This window comes from Hemibagrus wyckioides, linkage group LG10 (genome assembly GCF_019097595.1).
Source record: "Hemibagrus wyckioides isolate EC202008001 linkage group LG10, SWU_Hwy_1.0, whole genome shotgun sequence".
NCBI lineage: Eukaryota > Metazoa > Chordata > Actinopteri > Siluriformes > Bagridae > Hemibagrus > Hemibagrus wyckioides.
Window position 1 is genome coordinate 15,195,745 of NC_080719.1, and position 20,357 is coordinate 15,216,101.

Here is a 20,357-nt window from a genome sequence, read left to right on the forward strand (position 1 = left end):
TGACTGTCTGCTTTCACAGATTTTAAATATTTCTAAATAGTAATCTGTCAAAGCCCCTGGCTAACTAAAGCACTTGTTCTTAATTCCTCAATTTTCTTCCTCTCATACAACACAAGCTCTGTATATACCACAGGTCTCTCTTGCCCTCTCTGTCTTTCTCCCAGTCTCCAACTGACTTTCACTCATTGACTTTTGGTCTCCATCACTGTCAGATTCCCAGCATCTCTGTCTCCTTCTTCTGCCTAGTATTGTTCCTGCTATCTCACTCATCTCGTCTCAGGCTCTCCATCTAATCGCTCACAGCTGCTTTTATTATTGAACTTCCTTCTCAGCTTCTTCTTAGTTTCAGTAACTGATTTTCTGGGACTTGTTTTTTTCGAAATCACTGCATGTTTGTGTTGTAAAAGTATTGACTTTGTAGAGATTTCAGGTTTTTCCATATGTATGTTTTGCAAACTGCTACTTATTAACACGTGATGGAGGTTTTCTAGGTTGCTATTATGCACGCTTTCAGGAACAATTTCCATCTACTGTTATAAGATAAAGCAGTAAAGATCATCTATTTCACAAGCACAGCATCATACTACAGCCCTTGATTTGTTTTAGCTAGGGTGGTGCTACAATTTAATCAGGAACTAACATCATCTGTCTTTTTTTTTTTTTTTTTTTACTTACTTACAAATTGGCCTAAAATTTTACAAGCCCTGTGAACAAAATGACACCTTCCTAGTAATAGCAGTCTTGTTTATATCAGCTTCACAGTAATGAATATGCCATATTGTTGTTATCGTCACACCTGTTGTGTAATACGTTCCTGCTAATTTGGCCAAATTACACAGACACTTTATCCTGTCCAAATCAGTTAGCCAAATCTTTTAAAATTTCATTAATGAATTTCCTCGGGTCAAACTAATCCAGCTCAAATACTTCTGTTTATTCACTTGAACCACATTCATTAGTATCTCTATAGCATGTACATTTCAGAAGAGATTTAGACCATTGTCTTTAAATGCAACCCATTAAGTTCGTGGCTCTAATACACCCACATGCTGTATTTTGTTTAAGTTGGATAACGTGTGGTAAGGATCTAGCAAACAGATCTGCAGTTTGTACACACTACTGAACTGCTATTCAATGCATGTGGGCTGTATTTCCTGTGAACATACATATATAATTTTACATTTTATATTTTTGTGTGTTTTGTATGTTGTAAGTGACTAAGCCTTTGGAACACAAGAATTTCCCTCGTTGGATCAATAAATTCTATCTGTCTGTCTGTCTGTATATATATATACGTTATACGTTTGTTTAATGCTCATAATTGTTTGTACTGTTTTCCGAAGTTTTTGTGATGTAGTTGGACTGAAAATTTTGGTGAGACTTGGCAACCCTGCCAGTATGATGCACAGTATGTGGAGTTATGTATAGTTAGTATTAGTTTTGGGAAAGGAGAGCAGTACATTTAATAAAACCAGCCTGTGTCCTGCGTGTGTTTGTAGATGCCAGAGGAGCAGGCGTTCTGTGTGCTGGTGAAGATCATGTATGACTACAAACTCAGGGATCTCTACAGGAACAACTTTGAGGATCTACACTGCAAGTTCTACCAGTTGGAGCGCCTGATACAGGTTAATACAGTCAAAATGTCCTCCATTCTAAATAATGTTCATTTTAATTCAACAACCGTTTTAATTAAAACAAAAGTCTTACTATAAACATTTAAATAACGAGCCTAATGTTTGAGTAGTTGTATTATGTTCATAAATGAAACTGAAGGGGTTCCTGTGGATTTTTTTTTTTCTTTTTAACTTGGTAACCTTTTGTGTGAAATATAAAAACAGCAGGTATCTTACAAGAGCTTATGGAGCACAACTTCCTGTAAGCTGTTAGTGCAGCACCTCTGCAAAATGGGTTTTAATCTTGTGTTGAAAATGTAGTTAGCACCGAAACGGACCTCTTTTCAGCATTCAGCCCAATACAGTTAGTATTGATAAGTTCCCCCATGACTAGAGTATTAGCATTGATTGGTTCGGGGATGGTGTGTACACACACACACACACACACACAGCTGTGTGGGCACCTGTATTGGGAAAGCAGTCAGCTCTCTGTAAGAATTCCCATCTTTAGCAGCCTCTTTTTTGAGCAGCTTTTTTTTTTTTTTCTTCTTTTTTTCCCTTTTTTTTATTTTTTAAATCAGCTTCTATTCTTAGTGCTTGGGCTACATCCCTACACACTGTCTCTGATCAAATCTTCACCTCGAGAGGGGGAAAAAAAAAGTGATTCTTTGCTGCTGTGTCATTTGTCTGGGCTGCTTGTGTGAAGAGGTCATTTCGAGAGGCTGATTAAAGAGATAAGTTGACCCCCCCCCCATCTGCAGCGTTATGCAATGAATTATTGCCTTGACTTACTTCTACCAGACTTATTCATTCTGATTATATTCAAATTCTGTCAAGACTTGTTCCTGCAGTTCGAGTTGAATTAACAGGTTGATTTTTGTGTATATATTGCTCATCTGACCCACACACTGTCTACAGAAGTGACTGTGTGATGCATGATGTAAAACTGGTAGATTTAAGCTAATACTGACTGAATAAAACATAACATGTAAGGATGTACTGATCCAACACTGACTAAAATAAACTGATGGTTAAAACATTGGTTATTATTGACTGATCTTTTTTAAGGGCAAAGAAGTGCTGTGTTAAACATCTTATTTTTGTAAACTGATGTGTAAATAATGCATCAGGCAGGAGAGAATATCTGAGATGTTTACAGGTTTACACCTCTCATAACAAACTTGTATGAAACATCTCCAGCCAGTTAAATGTTAGTGAGTCAAGTGCCACTTCCATGAAGTGCTTCATAAACCAAATAGTGTGATGCTGCAAGCTGATTTGATGAATGTAAAAAAAACTTATATATAGTTTGTTAGCAATGTAACAGACATTACATACAAATTTACAGTATAAAGAAAAAAAAAGCGCTGTAACATAATACACACTTAAATGAAAACATGATGTATTCAAGGTTTAACTCGGAGTTTGAGTAATAATAGATTTCTTAACTGTTTTCTTTTTCTCTGGTGTGTGTAGGAGCAGCTCCCAGATTTGTGGACTCATTTCCAGGATCTGAACCTGGAGGCTCATATGTATGCCTCCCAGTGGTTTCTGACCCTCTTCACTGCCAAGTTCCCCCTCTGCATGGTCTTCCACATCACCGACCTGCTGCTGTGTGAGGTGCATAAACCACTCACAATTATCTCTTCTTATTCTAATGTATTATCTACATATCATATTGTATTATCTAATACATTATACAGTGCCAGGGAATCACATTAGGAGCAGAAGATAATACATCAGCAAATGTATTTCTATAGTGATGTATCAGCAGTTCATGAATTCACATGCAAGGGACAGCTTCAACTCACAGAAACAGTTTAGTGGCATATATGTTCTCTTTTTTTGTTATAGCAATAATTTAGTGTAAATGACAAAACTGCAGGGCTATATTGACTAACAAATAAGGCTCAGCAGCCACCAGTCTAGCGTTGTGTCTAAATCATCACACGTCCACCTCAAACTGTGTTGAGATGTTTATTTTCTTTGTGTGTTCTGACCTCACAAATCTAGCTCCATCTTTAAGCTGAAAGATTTTTCCCCATAGTAGTTTCATATCACTCTGCCCAAGCACACTCATGTAGGAGGTGTGGCCTTATAGGAGAAATTATTTGGATTATGCATTCCCATTTAATTTGCAGGTAAAAATATTTTATAGACTTTTTCAGCTGTTTTATTAAATACATTGTGTACATGTATTACTGAGACACACACTGGCTGTTAAAGTGATTGTGTACATGACGCAAAATTGACCTCGAAGCTTTAGTGAAATACTAATGAAGCAAATAAATTTGATCCGATATATTCGGTGAAAAGGAAAAACTGTACATTTAATTAGTAGAACTATTTCTTTAATTGTATACGGAGTTCAGTACTGAAGATCATAAGACAACAAGCTGCTGTGTTTCTTCGTCAGGTTTTTTTTTTTCCCCCCTGGATAGATCCAACGTGAAGTAACACCAAGTTGCTTAGTCAGGTACTGGTTTCAGTTAGCTCTCTCAAACATAAATCTCTCAGAGAACCACTAAAGCCTCTCTTCTCTGACTTCTTTGAAATTGGTTTATGTTCTCCAAAAGATGCGTGCCAGCTCTTTATGTACCTTTGAGAGCCTTTTGGTCTTTTCTTTGCTATTCATTAGGCGGGGTTGTAGCCCGCGGTGGAATAATTAAAAGTTTCCTCGGCCTGTCTCAGTCAATGAGTCGCATGATGAGAATCTGTTAGATGTGACTAAGGGCACGTCTCCATCTTTCTGCCTCTCTGCCCATGTATCTCACTTGTTTGGCTTTTAATCTTCCATCCGTCATTTATTCTTTACCTCCAGTTCTTTTGTAGAGTAGACACCTTTCCATCTTTTTTTTCCCCACCAGTCTTAGAGTCTGAATGTGTTTATCAGTTCTCTCAAAGGATGAAAAGTTTTCCTAAGACTAATAAGCTGGAGGAATTGTAGCTGTTCTTGCATCATGTTCAGAATGGTGGAACATAGCGTTTCTGTTAGAATGTTTTTAATAACAAAATAAAAAATGACAGAGTAATTTCAGGGAGTTGCATGGGTATATACACTCATCGTCCACTTTATTAGGAACACCTGCACGTTCGGCATGCTAATCAGCCAATCCTGTGACAGCTGCGCAATACATAAACCCATGCAGATACTGGTCATAACATGGGCAAAGACTCACTCAAAGTGGACAGAAAAAAAATCACCAGATCTTCTGCTGTTCGTTTTTAGTGGAGTCTGCACCCATGATAGCCTCAGATTCTTGTCCTTGGCTGATTCTATTAATAGACACCCCCTAGGATTTTTATTTATTTATTTATATTTTTTTTACAGCTGTTCTTCTGTATAGATAGGGTGGTGGGTTTAAAAAAAATGACATTGGTACCTTTTTCAGTTTATCATTATTAGTAGATTTAAGTGTAATGAACGGTAACTTATTTAACAAAATAATTTGTGTAATATATGCTATGTACTGACTTTCATATTTTATTGCCTCTTTTGAGGGCAGAGATTATTTCTGAGAAGAAAAGATGTAAATAGAAGTCTGAGATAAAGAAGAAACTAGTCATATACCCTGCATGACAATATTTTGAATTACAGCATTGCTTAAGTGTTAATGAAATGATACGAGGCACATTTACACATTTACCTTTCCAACAGTCTACCTTCAGGAAGGAGGGATGAACAAACAGTCACAAGACTAAACTCATGTTTTATCATGTGGCACCGTAGCTTTGAAGTCAGTCTCTGTTTTGTCATGCAATGTAATAAACAGTGTGTGTGTGTGTGTTGGGGAGGGGGACCACAGAGCTGCCTCATTCCCTGCAGAACACAAACACACACCATTGTTTCCCCACCGTTCCTATTTAGCCTCCTGGCGCCACCTAGGGTCAGGTTTGTCCGAGTCGCTCATCCAGGTTATTAATAGAATAAGGGGGATATTTTTAGCACCGTGTTGCCATGTGAACGGGTTGTCTGAGCGATGTTTGAGATGGATGTTCCCATGCGGAGCTGAGTTCAGCATTGCACCTCTCCTTGCTACTGTGATAGCACCTGCTAACACACACACTCACACACACAGATTAGCTTCTGTCCATCCTTCACTCTGCTTGCACACGTCCACCTGTCTATCACCCAGACTTCATCCAATATTTGCTTCTGTTCTTCTTCTCAGCAGTCACTCTCTCGCTGATTGTATTGCTGAGCTATTTCTAGTCATGCAAATTCCCTCTACATGGTAACCTTCATTAGCATATTGTGTTGAGAAATTCAGCTGGAAGTCAGCACTGTTTTATTTAGCAAGCTTCCCAGTATATCTCATCCAAGCTTCTGACCTGAGCACATACAATTAGCTCTTGTTCATCTGTTTTATTTTTTAAGCTATGTTTATTTTGAAGTCCACGCAATAAGTGTAAATAAACAGGCACACAACTGAAGAATTAAAAATGAATTCAATCATAGCTAAAAGATCATTCATTGCCTTTTTATTAGAGCACATATTGTTCAGTAGTGTTAAAAGTTAATATTAAAATAATATTTGACTTTACAGAAGCAGTCATGTCTGTGCTTACACCTCTTTGTGAATGTCTTTACAGGGCCTGAACATCATCTTCAATGTTGCACTGGCTCTGTTAAAGGTAAGGAAATAAACTCTTTAAATAATTAAAGCACTGCATTAAAGTTCTATAGGAAAAAAGGTGGTGATATTTTGCCATCTAAATGAGACCTGATACAATATCTATTTTATATTCAAGACTAATGCAGCCTTCCTAATATATACATAATCATATACATCATATGAACATCTCTCACAATTTTGTAGGCATTTTTTCCTTGATTGATGCCATTAGTTTCAAAATAGATTGCAAAATTCACTCATGATAACTATAACACTACCTCTACCACATTACCACTGAGGCTTAGCTGGTTCAGGCTAACTAATTGCTGTTCTTCTTCTTCTTATTCTTATTATTTATCCACATACTATGAGCCATTTTCCAGAGCTTCCTGCTGAGAGACAGAAAATTAAGGCCAACCACTCTGTGACATTGAATATCAATGAACACTCCAAAACGAATTAATTGATCTCTGTGTATGTTGCAACATAAATTACTGACATTGAATTACTTTAAGCTCCTCATATTCACTCCACAGCAAGACGTTTCTCTATCACCACTTTGTTCTCCATTATATATTATCTTGCTTGACCTGTTTTGATAAAAATGTGCTTGAAAACTTGCATCTGCTTCCTGTAGGATTGCATGCATGTACACTGCTAGAGGAAAGACAGAACTCCTAGTGGGAAAGTCTAATGTAACTAATGATTTTTAAGGTGTCATTTGTAATGTTCAAAATTATTTTTCTACACCTGAAATAATCATATCATTTCAAAAATACGTAAATTTTTGTTTATAATTTTCCTGCCCAGAAATGAGTCCTGCAAACAGTAGAGGACTTTAAATATTGCAGACATCTTCTCTGAGTTTATTCTTACCTGCAAAAATCATCAAACAAACGTATTCACTGTAATGCGTATCGTATTCCAGTGTAATACTCTGTGAAGCTCTAACTTATACACAATCTTTAATATTAATCCTGTATTTACGGGTACTGTATACTAGTTACACAAAACTATAGGGAGCAGTGTTGTGTGTGGTGATGAATGAGGATCAGGTGTCCTAGAGCACTAAAATGTGCACTACTGTATATCAGACCATTTTGTTTTAACCAAAAAAAAAACCAAAAACATGGTTGATTATGCAGAAAGTTGGTGGATTGTTCAGAATGACAATGACCACAAACATTAAAATAATTTGTAGACCGTCCATGTCTCGGGGAAAGGGGGAGAAGGGCGGAGCTAAATGAATGGTATACCTACCTGCTTGGGTGAAGAAAAATGAACATGTCCATAAAAGAAAAGTCTGTTCTTTTTATTTTTGTACATTTTAAGATAATCCAAGAAACTAATTCGCTCAGCAGTGAAGTGTTAGTGTCCTTGACTCTGTAATTCAACAACTGGATGAGTAGCTCAATTCTGTAGTGGGGGGAAATGTGTAAAATATCCATCACTTCATTTCTGTAACACTTTCATTCTTTATTAAGCATCTGTGGTTACTATCAATTATAAAGACAGTTGAAAGGGCACAGGTTGGAAATACAATATTTCAGAGAAAATTTACAGAGAATTTTGGACCTTTTTGTTTTTGTTGTATAAACCTTGGCACTGGATTAATTTATTGCAGGCTGCGTCACTGCTTTTATTTCTGAGGTACACTTCACCAGGGTTCAAAGAGTAGTCTCTGTTTCCCTCTGCTGTTTGGACATGATAATACACTCTTCAGATTTTTCAGTCATTTAATTAGTCATTAGTAGTTCTTAAAATGAAGTCTGTGAAAACAAGTGAGGGGAATCATAGTCCACCGTTATAAAAATTATTATCTTTAAGACTGTGTTCTCGTAGTCAATTATTTGACTCGTCACTTGAAATAAATGGATTTAATCCAGTTCTTAATAACTGAAAAACAAGTACATGATCATCCATGTGAACTTTAATCTAAAGTGCTATGGAGGCAGAAAGTTCAGGCATAAAAACCACTTTGGCTTCAATAAATAGCCAAAATATTACTGTATCACAATTTTTTTAGTGATATTTAATCCGTTGTTAAAGGATTGTAAAAAGGTTTGAGAATCCCTGGTTTAAAGAGCAACACCAGTGAATTTCATGATAGTTTTATGATATACATATAAAAACATGATCTTTATGTGTATTGTATTTTATTACTAGTATATTTACAAACATTATGCATTAGGTCTTAAATGCTGTGTGATGTTGTCTTATATATATTATATCTTACACTGTTACACTAGAGTTTTTTAATATTACAATCCTTAAACATTTTTTACGTTCGGAGCACACTGTGCTGAGTCAGCTTAAATATAATACATAAACACAACAGACACAGTGCATGACCTTATCGTATATAAATGTACATTTATAGTATTTAGAGCATTATTCTTCTGTGTATCTCTGTCAACTACTAAAATCTTTATGATCACATTACATAGTGGATTCATTTATAAAAAATTATATGAAGCATCCTTACAAAGTGTAACCAGATGAAGTGTTTAGTGTAGAACTAATAAGCTAGTATGTTGTAGCTTTTTATTGCCACATGGACATGGATCCTGTTCAACAGCTACAGCAGAGCTATCAGGCTTCCATAATCAGTTTTGGGTTAATACCACAGTAAGCCCATTACACCTGAGGCTTCAGTAATGATGGCACATTAGGACTATAATCAGGTAACAGGCAATAGAGTTTAGCTTATAGGCTCTGAATTCAATATAGCGACTTAATTCTATAGATCTAAGGTTATGTGCGCACACTGAGAGGACGTGAATGTTAGCAGATAGGAACTTGTGTTTCTGATGAGTGTTTAGTCGGTTACGGATGCATATCATTTCTATTAGTGCAGTTTTATCAAGAAAATGTTTCAAATTAAGATTATATTCGGTAGCAATTACAAATTGCTACTAAATGAAAGCCATGTGTCAATCATAAATACATCATTTTGCCTTAATTGAAAATAGGCAGGAGATACAGAGCCAGTCAACTTGAGCTTGTATTTCCATTTGGTCTAATCTGCTAAGCGGAACAGACTAATTTACTGTATGTTTACCAACTAAAATAACAAAACAGAGTTGCTAGGTATCGTGCTTTCATCCAATCTTACTTCTGTAATAACTGTAAAAAAAAAATATATCAAGGCAATAACCAGTTGCTTCTTATACCTCATCAATTTGCCAGTGGTTGCAGTTTATTTATGAACTGACAAAATAAACCTCAGTTTGTCATGTTGTGTAGTTATGAGACACAATGTAGTGCTCTAAAAAAGTTAGCGTTACCTCTGTCTGTTAGAAAGCACTGACATGGCTCCCTCTATAAATGCTTAATAAACAGCTCCTAGCATATTCACAACGTTACAAGTTTGTATATTAGATTAAGTAATATAATATTATGTTATAAGATTATATGGAGCACATGACCCACAAATAAGTCCCTGTGTAAGTTTTTACACCTAATATTTCAGTAGTGCATTAATATAAACCCTTGCAGCCAGCATCTTCTCAGAGCTGCTGATATAAAAATCATAAAACAAAGTATAAACATCTATAAATCCTTAAGTGTGTATGTATTTGTGTGTAAATGTGCATGCATGCATGCATGTAGATATTAGCATACATATAATAGATTCCAAATAATTACAATATATAGTCAAATATTCTGCCATTTAAATCATGTTAGCAAAAATCATTAAAATCTCAGATATAATTCACCAAATTCATGACTGGAATTTTAACTGTGCAGTCCTATTAGAGTCCTTTGAGATTAAAGAGTCGGTATGAATAATATTCATAGACGTAATCTGTAAGCAGAAATAATTTTCCCCACATGCCTTAAGGGATAGTGATTACGCCTGTGCAGTGATCGATATCAGGCATTGCTGTAATGGACAGATTTACACAAAAAGGCTCATTAGGAAATTGTTAGTTATTACAAGTGATTAATGTTCCTCTCGCTGCTGGATGTTTTACACAATTTACCAAACCGTTTTTGCACTGCTTTGTTATTTATTTAAATTATTATTTTTATTAAACTTCCTCCAGTCATCCACACACACACAAATCATTTAATTAACAAATAGTTAAATCGCCTTCTTTGCAGTTTAAAAAAGATGGACGTATTGAGCGCATTAATGATCTAGCCTACAAGCGTGTGTGTGTGAGAGAGAGAGAGTGTTAGAGAAGGGTGGGGAGGTGTAGAGGGGTTGCACTGCTTTATTCTGATTGGTTGGTTATTACGGCATTTTCTCTGGAGGCTTACAGGCACCCCTCCCTTCCTCCCTCCCTTGCTCTGTTTCTCCACATGTCCATTTCTGCCTGTGTGCCCATCCTGAGCAAACAGCATATTAGCATTTAGCATTAGCCCTTCATATTTCTCAGCCATGTCCACGGTGCACACATCGACCCAGCCTGCTTACGGAGTGTTCACGGCGCCCCTCCTTTACTCTTTTCTTCCTCCTCCTCCTCCTCCTCCTCACTCTCCATCAGCCTGCTGCCTCTTCTAGCACCGACAGCATTTCTCTCCTCTCGCTATCTTCCTCAGCGTCTCCTGGACTCGTCTGCTCTGACGGGCAACGCAGCTAGCCTGAGTCAGGCCTCAAACTCACTGGTTCAGAGGAGCTCAGGTGCAGAACAGCCAGCCTCAGGGACATACACATGCTCTGGACTAGGCTTGCTTCATCCTGCAACCTCCATTTGAATGGGGCTTTTTGATTTCTGACCCATGAAATGAGACATGATGGAGTGGTTTGGTCCTGTACCCTATGCAGTTTGACGAGTGGATCCTTCTGCATTTGGCCTGGGATTATCGAGATGCCCAGTGTTTTTATCTTCCTCTGCCAGAGTGATTCACTGATGAGCCATGAAAGCAAGATGAGGTTTTCACCGAGCCATGTCGTGTCTGCTAGGCTTCTAAACGACATCCATTAGCGCTACTCTACTACTCAGAGCTTTTCCAAGCCTCTTGTGTTTACATTTGTGCACTTTAGGAAAGTGAAAACTCCTGCTGTGGACTTGTCTCTTTTGTTATTTTCTCTCTCATCTTTTGTCTTATAATGTTCATATTTTATGGATGGCATGGGGATGGGTAAAAGCTGTCTAGTTCTGAGAAGGAGGAGGAAAGCAGAGATGATGTGTTGCCTGTCATCTGTCTCATCGCATTCCCAAGCCTGTCCCTCTGTCTGTTGCCAGGCAACAGATTGCTGATTTGAACACTGTGAAGGTGGTGGCCATTACTGAGCATGCACGAAAGCAGCTCGTCAAGCTGAAGCTTAGTGTTCTCGTGATGTTAAACAGGACTATAAGAGTCAGGTGAGGTTGGCCATAATGTAGATCTTAGGATCTTCTGTTGTGGTCTAGATCTGACAAGTGCAGCCTGAAGCCGTAAGGTTAAGCCTAGCATGAACCAGAAATGCATTACATTTACAGTCCAATACGCTTGTGATTTAAAAAAAAAAGAAAGAAAAAAATATGTAAACCACTAAAACCAAGTCTGAGGTTAATTATGTGACTGTCAGCTGTTTGCTAAACATTATTGCAAATCTAAACTCATTTCTGAGAAAAATTACACACCACCTTTGGAATTCACTGTGGCTGACCACATGTCAGCCCCACAGCCTCCTAAGGAGGACTGTGCTGGGGACTCGGGAGATGTACCGGAGTGCCAGATCCTCTCAAGTCCGGACAGGGAGCTGCCCATGCCCCCAGCAGTGCGGGCACTGGAGGAGGGGGCATCAGCAGGGGAGGAACAGGGAGCTCTGGGGCCCGACTACACAGAGCGGATGATGACCCTGCTGGGCATGGGCCACCGGCTCTTTGTTCCCCGGCTGCTGGCGGTGAGGGGCGGCTAGCACATGACTTTTTCTCTGAAATTTTTTTATGTTGTCATCTTTGCCTATTTTTGGCCTCTTTGGCCATTTACAATATTTTTAAAATGTTTGTATGTATGTGCATTTAAATGTTAGAAAGGCATAAGACAATAACATTTTTAACACATCTCTCACAAGGAGTGTCGTGGATGGAGCAAGGACACCTGATCCCTCTTTCTTGTAGAGGAAAAATTTCATCTCCTCTTTAGTAGTTTTGGCTGATGTACAGAATGCCAACCTTAACTTTTATTGACATGCTTTGTGTCTTTAAATGATTGTTCTGCTGAAATATTTATCAGCTTCCCCTGTCTCTCTCTCTCTCTCTCTCTCTCTCTCTCTTTCTCTTTCTGAATGCAGACCTCTAAGGAAGACCTGCTTCAGGCTGACTTTGAGGGTGCTCTTAAGTTTTTTCGGGTGCAGCTCCCCAAACGCTACAGAGCAGCTGAAAATGCTCGAAGACTCATGGAGCAAGCCTGTAACATCAAGGTAAGACCTGTTTCCCCTAAGCTCTCTCTCACATTATTACTGCTGTGCACTTGGGGAAATTGACCTCTCTTTAAACCCTCATGTGAAAGCCGTGGGACTAGAAGTAAACTCGCTGTCAGCCATTTTGAATTGCAGTGCTTTCTTTCACAGCCACTTGCTTGTATGCCATTGCACTTCACACCTCTCATACATCAAAATGTTCATGGTCAGTTCACACATTATTTCAGCTATGAGGGGAAATTAGTAGAGTCCTGAATGTCTGCCATGATTAAAGTCATTTGTATGACAGTGAATTGGACGAGAACCCGAAAATGTGTAGTCCTGGAAAACATGGAATACTGATACTGAAGAGGTAGAAAAATGCAAGAAATGACAAGGGAACTGTTTTTCAGTACAGGTAATGGTTAACTTGCTATTCTATGTCATCATTATGAGGAAGTGTAACATGAGAACATTGTTTATTATGGCAACATCATTTTGAAGGAGTTATATCTTACAGCCATTATCCTATGAGTTAATATAGATTGATATTTTCCCCCACCATTAAATAGGCCAGATGAATGATTTGTTTTAAGAATAAGCCTGTATAAGGAGCTCTGATATAATTTCTGATATGGCGTTAAATTAGCAGCTGTGAAGATTGCTTGTGAACTCTTATCACTTGTTTATTTATTCAAAATGGAGAGTATAATCAAAAAATAAAAGTGTTGCATTTGTATCAGTTACTTCTTGATATAAAAGCAACAAGACTTACACTTTGCACTTTCTCAGAAATGTCTTGAGAGACATGCTGACGTGTCAAAGTAGAGGAGGAAAAGCAGTTCAGATACCTCGGTTATGGAGAGTGACTTTACAAACTGCCTCGCTCTGCTCAATTGGTTCTGCTGCTAGTTTACATTAAATGAGTGTTTAAGGTTGTTTCATTTAAATCGAAGAAATGTGATGGCAAATAATACTACCATATCAGTTTCTTATCCCTCATTGCTTTCCCCTTCTTTATGTGCTTTAGACTCGCACATTTTCTCATACTTTGACATGAGCGTAACTTTTTTATTTTTTTTCACTAACTCAAGCCCCCACTGTCACAGTCACTATCTGCAGGAAATCCTGTGAAGTTGCTTAACTCTGTTTGCATCAGTTGAACTGTAGTTTGAAATGGAAATGAGTTTCTAAGCAAAGATGTAGCATGACTTATATGTTGGTTTGGAAATGATTAAGTCTCTGACACCTTTTCCAATGAAATATCTGATCAGTGGAGACGGTGGTCTCCAACATCCAAACAATCAGGACAAGAAGGCCTGTAAATCTCTTGGCCTGTAAATCTTTTGTGTTAGCATTTAGGTTTTTTAAGCCTAGTGTTTCTGTATGTGTTTGGAAAGTGTGAATTTAAAAGGGACACTACATTGGTCAGGCAGGTTTTTTTTTTTTTTTTTTAATTTTGTCTTTAACGGTGGTGGTAAAAAAACATGGCTTGTACATTAGTTTCTTTGTGGTGAATAGAACACAATATTTGTTTCATTCATTAAAAACCTATTGCATCCAGGTCACTCTTACGCAACTACTATAAGACAAACCAGTTTTTAATAGCATTATTATTTTTGCGAACTAGGATGTTTGTGCCACACATGGTGATATGACTTCTCGCTTTCTTGAATCATGCTCTTTTGATTTTTCTGTTAATGATCTCTGATAATATGCAGTGGTACTTTTTTCATGACAAATATTCCTGAGACTCTTCCAAAGCATGCACATTTCAGATACATTCAGTAGAAGAATAAATATATAATGCAGCAGCAGAGAAAACATGTTTGAACACAAGGCACAGTGAAGCAATATCTGCTTATTTTAATTGCAGAGATGTTTACCTGGACAGGGCTAAACAATGAAACCGCCTTTGACTTAGGAGACAAAAAAACATTGGGCATTCCCTGCTGTATTTTTTTATGTGCAGGAAGAATAGTAGCACCTGTTAAAAAAAATGAAATAAAATGTAAAATGAACACTGCCAGAGTCTGTCTTGTATTACACAAAACATCAGTTTTGTGCATTTTTGCCTCTGTGAAACACTAAACCTCAGAATGACTCTTGGTTGAGAAATAACAATGCAGGCTTTAGGACCGTGGGAAGGTGAAATCAGGCATAAAGGAATAAAAGCACCTGAGCACAGATGTAAACAGGTGCATCGATCTGCTCGCTCGAGAGGGGCAGCACATGAGGGGCAGATCTCCATCCACATCGGAATAGTTATTTTTTCATTCATTATACTTTAAGCCTCTTTTATTTCCTCATGTTCAACCACACCTTGTGTTGCACGGTGATATGTCATACTCTTAGGTGTGGACCTTGACTTCTTTAAGCCACACCTATGCACACTAACCAAATCAGCTCAGGAGGGTGCACTCATGATCCGTGCGGCTGGCAGTCATCAGGACAACAAGCTGTACAGCGCTTGACTCTGGGCTTTTATCTCAAGGGAATTTGAGGACACAGCAAATACAAACACAAGATCTCTTTCTGAAACATTTTTGGATCAGGAAGCAAGGCAAAAGTTCAGGATCGTGAACTATTTTCAACCTTGTCACTGGAATTATTGGGCGTGTTTTTGCTGCATCATACGCATGTGTAAGAGAGCATCGTCTCTTTCTACCATCTGTCATCACTTTAAACAGCTTCACAGAAGGCGCGGCCTGTTTAATGTGTCTGACTCAAAGTTAGAAAGAGTGTGAAGAACAGAGAGACACATCAGGAGGAGCTGTGAGGTGGCACTTTGCTTATTTTCAGGCATTTCGACTCATCCTGTGGTGCTTTTTGTGTACTCTGGTTATACGCTGATTTGTAGTAGTGCGTGTGATATTTTATCTGAGATGCTTCAGCTGCTTTAGCTTCCGGTTTGGTTGAAAGTATTTGCGTTTTGGTGGCAGAACATGAGAATGTAACAGATTCTTTGAAGATTTTGTGCGAGACAGTCAGAGAAACTCTAGAGACTTGTTTGTGTCTGCAGGAAGCCTTCTAGTATCTTTTTGTATCAGCACTTTTCTGTACACACACTCTGGGGGGCTGCATATGGAGATTAGAGCTCCTAAGAGTGGAGTTAATCTCCACATGTAGAGGCGATCATTTCTCTTTGGAAACTGGGCATATTTAAGAAAGGATCAACTTGCCGCCTAATCAGCTTACACTGTGCTGGAATTCACTGGCACATTCATGCTCAGGAGTGAGGGGAAAAAACACCATCTGACTTATTCGCGTCCACGTGTTAGAAAATTTCACAGCGTCTTTATACCATGGCGGTCAGAGCTAGAGTGGCAAGAAGACACTTGTGGATATGTTTTTAGCTTCAAGAAAGAGCTTTTTCTACCAACTTTGCGATTTTCTCACAGGGGGGAGGACAACTGGTCTGTGAGATTTCAGGAGGGATAAAGAGATACTGAGCACCAGAGGGACAAGTTTTGTGAGCTTACTGCTGCATGTCTAAAGCGTAATAAAGTGGAGCTGTGCATCAGAAGTACTGAGTCACTGTGGTCTGTCTGACATAACACACACTTCCCCCTCCTCTTCCTCTGTCTATTTGTTTCTCATTTCCCTCTCATCCCCCCGTTTTGATCCTTTCTGACCACGAGTGAGCTTACCTGCTCTGGACTGTGGGATAAAAGTGAGCTCTGTGTAAACGAACCAAGAAGGCCACCTCATTTTTTCAGACAGAGGGCAAGAAGAAAAGGGGACGTTTGTGTGTGCTCGTTGGAGGATATCACAGGGACACATGATCCTCATGCTCGGCTTCAGAAAACCACTGCCTACCTGGGAAGGTTGAGAGGGGAGGTGTGCCTGTGTGTGTGAGAGAGAGAGAGAGAGAAAGAGAAAGAGACTCTTCATCCCCTCTCCCGCCTTCAGGGGCAGGATCTGCTGCTCGGGGAAGGACGCTCAGCACTGACGGAGCTGTCAGCTATTCTTCATCTACAGCCATTTCTAACTGTTGCACTCTTTTTGCCGGCTCACGTACTGTTTTTGTTCATACACACACCGGCAAGATGATGGAAGAAGTGTCTATCACCGTGGCCTACGATGCCCACGTTATCAACCAGATCTCTGACGAGGACATCTTTGCTAGTTTGGTGGCAGACTCCAGACCCAAACCAGCGGTAGGCAAAATATATTTTACCATGCAAAAACTTTCAAATTTATTCTCAAGCAAGTACAGATCGAGGCTTGTGCTGGGATGATGGTCTTACAGTGTTATTTATATTTTAAAAAAAAATTTTAAATGCAGTGTCTTTCTATTTTGCTAATTCATTCATCCTGTTCCAATTTGTGGTCTCTAAGTTAAACTATTAATTAAATTGTCTCAGTTGCAAACTTAAGGAAAGAAGACACCGATTTCATGTTGAAAATGATTCAGTCTTATTAACTGTAACATTTTAATGATGTTTATGGCTGAGAGAGCAAAGCTACAATGCAAGTAGTATTACAGAGGCAAAATGAATCACTAATCATAGAGCAGAAAAAGAAAGAAAAATGTTTGATAAGCATTGATATTTGGAAGTAGGTTTATAGTTTGGATCATTTCTTCATTTTTTATCCTCCTGTAATGTAACATGTCGTAGTGTGATCTATTTCTCCATGCTTTGAATATGTATGTAGAATAAGTATAAAGCCATTGCAAATCATGTTCCTCAAAAGCACTTTGGCATGTTTAAAAGATCTACATAACAGATAAAGCATTTGAGTCCTCAAAACAACCTGACATGAAGGTGTGACTCTGTGTGTATCTGTGAGTAGTCATGGAAAACAGTGGTTTGCTGTAAATGCTTTTTAAATGGAAAGTGCCATGGGGGAGTGTTCTTTCCACAAAGGGAGTCAAGTACCTGTGACAAGTGTGTGTGTGTTTTGTGTGTATACAGAAGTGCAATAATGCCATTTGCTGACAACAGCGCTGAGTTTGTTTATAGGTCGCTGCACTTTTTCTGTCAGTTTCCGTCAGTGTTTATGACTCCATAAGAGCGGCATGCTGAGTCCCCTGCTGATGGCACGCTGTAGGTATCACAATAGCATGAAATTCCTACCAAAAAACATTGTGTCCTGAGCTCAGTGTTCTGCGAGTTAAATTTAATGATGATGGCCGCCATCCTATCAATGTTTTTTTTTCCGCCAAACCCCCCTCTTTCCTTCCAAATTCTCCAAAAACTTTAACTTTTGTTTTCTAACCACTTTCCTCTCATGACATGCCAACAGTCCTAGAGACCAAAAGCGTGTATCTTATTACTGAACCCAGAACAGATACACTGTATTGAAACATTGGGGATGAGTAGACTTTTCTTCAGCACAGGTTTTGGATACTTTCTTTGCATATGTGTGTGTCAGGTTTCACATCAGCCTCCACTTTTAACTACCTCCTGGTTTTGTCACTGTTGAAAAAAGCTGTGTTTTTAACCACAGGCCCCATGGAGATTACGTCACATTAGTGTTTTTTCTCCCATGGTCTCTATGCAAAACTAGACCAGGTGAGTGGCTTCCCAAGAGCCCTTGTTAGTGTGTGTTTGCACTCGGTCTCTGTGGATCTGTATGTGAAAGCACTTGTGTAAAAGGGTAGCCTACATGCTTTATGGTGAGATGATTTTTGACAAGATGTTAGCCTTATAGACCATCAGCCTTTTATGCATTTTTACACGTCATAGTACACGTGAACAAGCTTTAAAAAATAAAAATGTATTTTAAACCATAATAAAACAGTAGCTGAATCAATCATATAAATGTGTAATGACTGGAAGCCTTTTTTCCATCTCCCATTATTATTATTATTATTATTATTATTTTCATGGTTCTCAGGTCTAGCCTCAGTAGTTCTGATTTATCAGAATTTAGAAAGAAGGAATTTTCTGTTTATCTAGGACTTGCTTCGTTAGCAACCTTTTGTCTTTACACTTTTATGTCTTGCAGAATTAGACAAAAGCACTTGATTGCGTTTCGGCTGCTGAATTTAATTAATCAAAAGGATTCTTTATTTTGTATTCTGGGACCATGTCCATAAATGCAGTGTTAAATCTCCATACATAAGTGACGTTAATAATAGTCTATCAGGTAAAATGATGAACTGAGTGTCCACTAGTAATCCAAGGCAAACACTACATCTCTGACCACTCTAACCAGTGCTATTATATTTTTCACTTTGTGTATGGTGATGCATATGTTGCAAAATCGTTTTAAATAAGCCACTGGAATTGCTGGTTTTCATAGCAGTAACGCAGGTAGTGTGTGTTGCTCCAGATTCCAGCTCCCTTGGTGTGGCTTTAGAAAAAGCTCCTCCCTGCTGAATGTCATAGTAACTCCAGCACACAAAGCAGCAGCAACTCTGCTGTTATAGCAACACCCTCAGCCACTGAGATTACAGGAGAGCCTGAGCAGTCACTGGGTGTAAAACGTCAGCACTGCAGCTGAATTAAGTGCACTTTGTCAGTCAGTTATTGACACACAATGTGGTTAGAAGCACATTTTGGCTTAGTCTTTGTGGATTAGTTTTCAAAATTTCAGCAGAATGTGTACACTTTCCCGTGCGTCATGTTGCGGATCACACAAAAGTATCTAAAGAATGCAAGGAATGTTTTAGCCTGTAAATGCTAAGGAACAATGTCAGCAGGTTTAAGGTCGTCCGTACCAATTCTAGGTGTAGTATTGTAATTCTTTATACCGAAAATACATTAAAAATGTACACAAACGCATAGATCATTAATGCTATGCTACAGCCTAATCTAACATTAACCAAAGAAAAAACCATTAAGTTTCTTAAATAAATGCTGTGGTTTTCCTCATGGACACTAGGCACTGTCCTCACAAGGTCAAAACTGTCAGATAATTCCTACCCTTGTGCAGGTATAAAATAAAAGGTGTAAAAGAAGTAATTGAACAACCAGCATTCAGATCATTAGTGCTCAATTTAATTTAATCAAATGCTTATCTTCTTACTCTTCATAAGCTAAATAAAAATAATGAGTGGTTACATTTCAGGACACGTGAGACAAGGTGCAGATGAGTTAAGTGAGACAGTGTGAACAGTGCACATGTATCTCAAAACAGCATCATGTTTGTGCAGGTTATGCGGTTTGAAATTCAATTAATTTAATTTGCCTATGTACAAATGTCCATGCAACATTGAAAGTAATTGAACATTATAGAATTGAATTATTGTGTAGTATTAAAATATATGGAACTTTCACCACAGATTAGCAGGTCTGCAAGTTTTTTGTGTTGCTAAAGGGTGTTATTAGTTTCTTTTGGTGTTACCTGCAAAATCAAGGACATTTACACTACACGATGCATCCGCAAAGCTAACAGCATTGTGGATGACCCCACACACCCCTCACACACACTCTTCATCCTCCTGCCATCTGGAAAGAGGTACCGGAGCATTCGGGCCCTCACAACCAGACTGTGTAACAGTTTCTTTCCTCAAGCCAACAGGCTCCTCAACATCTGGGACTGAACTGTACAAAACTCTCTCTCTCACACACACACACACACACACACTCAGGACTGAACTGTACATAACATCTCTCTCTCTCTCTCTCTCTCTCTGTGTGGACAGAAACACTCACATACATAACTTATATTGTTCGATACTTATTGCACTACCTCAACCCCTGTGTTTTTCATCTGCTGCTATATTTCTATTTATTTCTATTTTGCACTACCTCAACTGCTGCTATATTGTATTTTTGCACAATACATGTTGTCAGGCCCTGAAGTTCATCATCTCATTTTATTACATTTAATTTCATT

At 38.4% G+C, this 20,357-nt stretch overlaps 1 protein-coding gene across 5 annotated transcripts in view; it reads left to right on the plus strand.

The window, feature by feature from the left end:
* Positions 1-20,357, plus strand: part of rabgap1l (RAB GTPase activating protein 1-like) — a 104,281-nt gene that overhangs the window by 72,016 nt on the left and 11,908 nt on the right. For 2 of the 5 annotated variants that reach the window (XM_058400648.1, XM_058400649.1), the window contains exons 16-19: positions 1,500-1,625; positions 3,090-3,233; positions 6,207-6,248; positions 12,459-12,587. In XM_058400648.1, coding sequence (XP_058256631.1) covers positions 1,500-1,625; positions 3,090-3,233; positions 6,207-6,248; positions 12,459-12,587 — 441 coding nt within the window. Of the gene's footprint in view, positions 1-1,499; positions 1,626-3,089; positions 3,234-6,206; positions 6,249-10,492; positions 12,069-12,458; positions 12,588-14,805; positions 16,727-20,357 lie in introns of those variants that run through there. The other 3 variants (XM_058400650.1, XM_058400652.1, XM_058400651.1) reach the window with 3 other exon arrangements.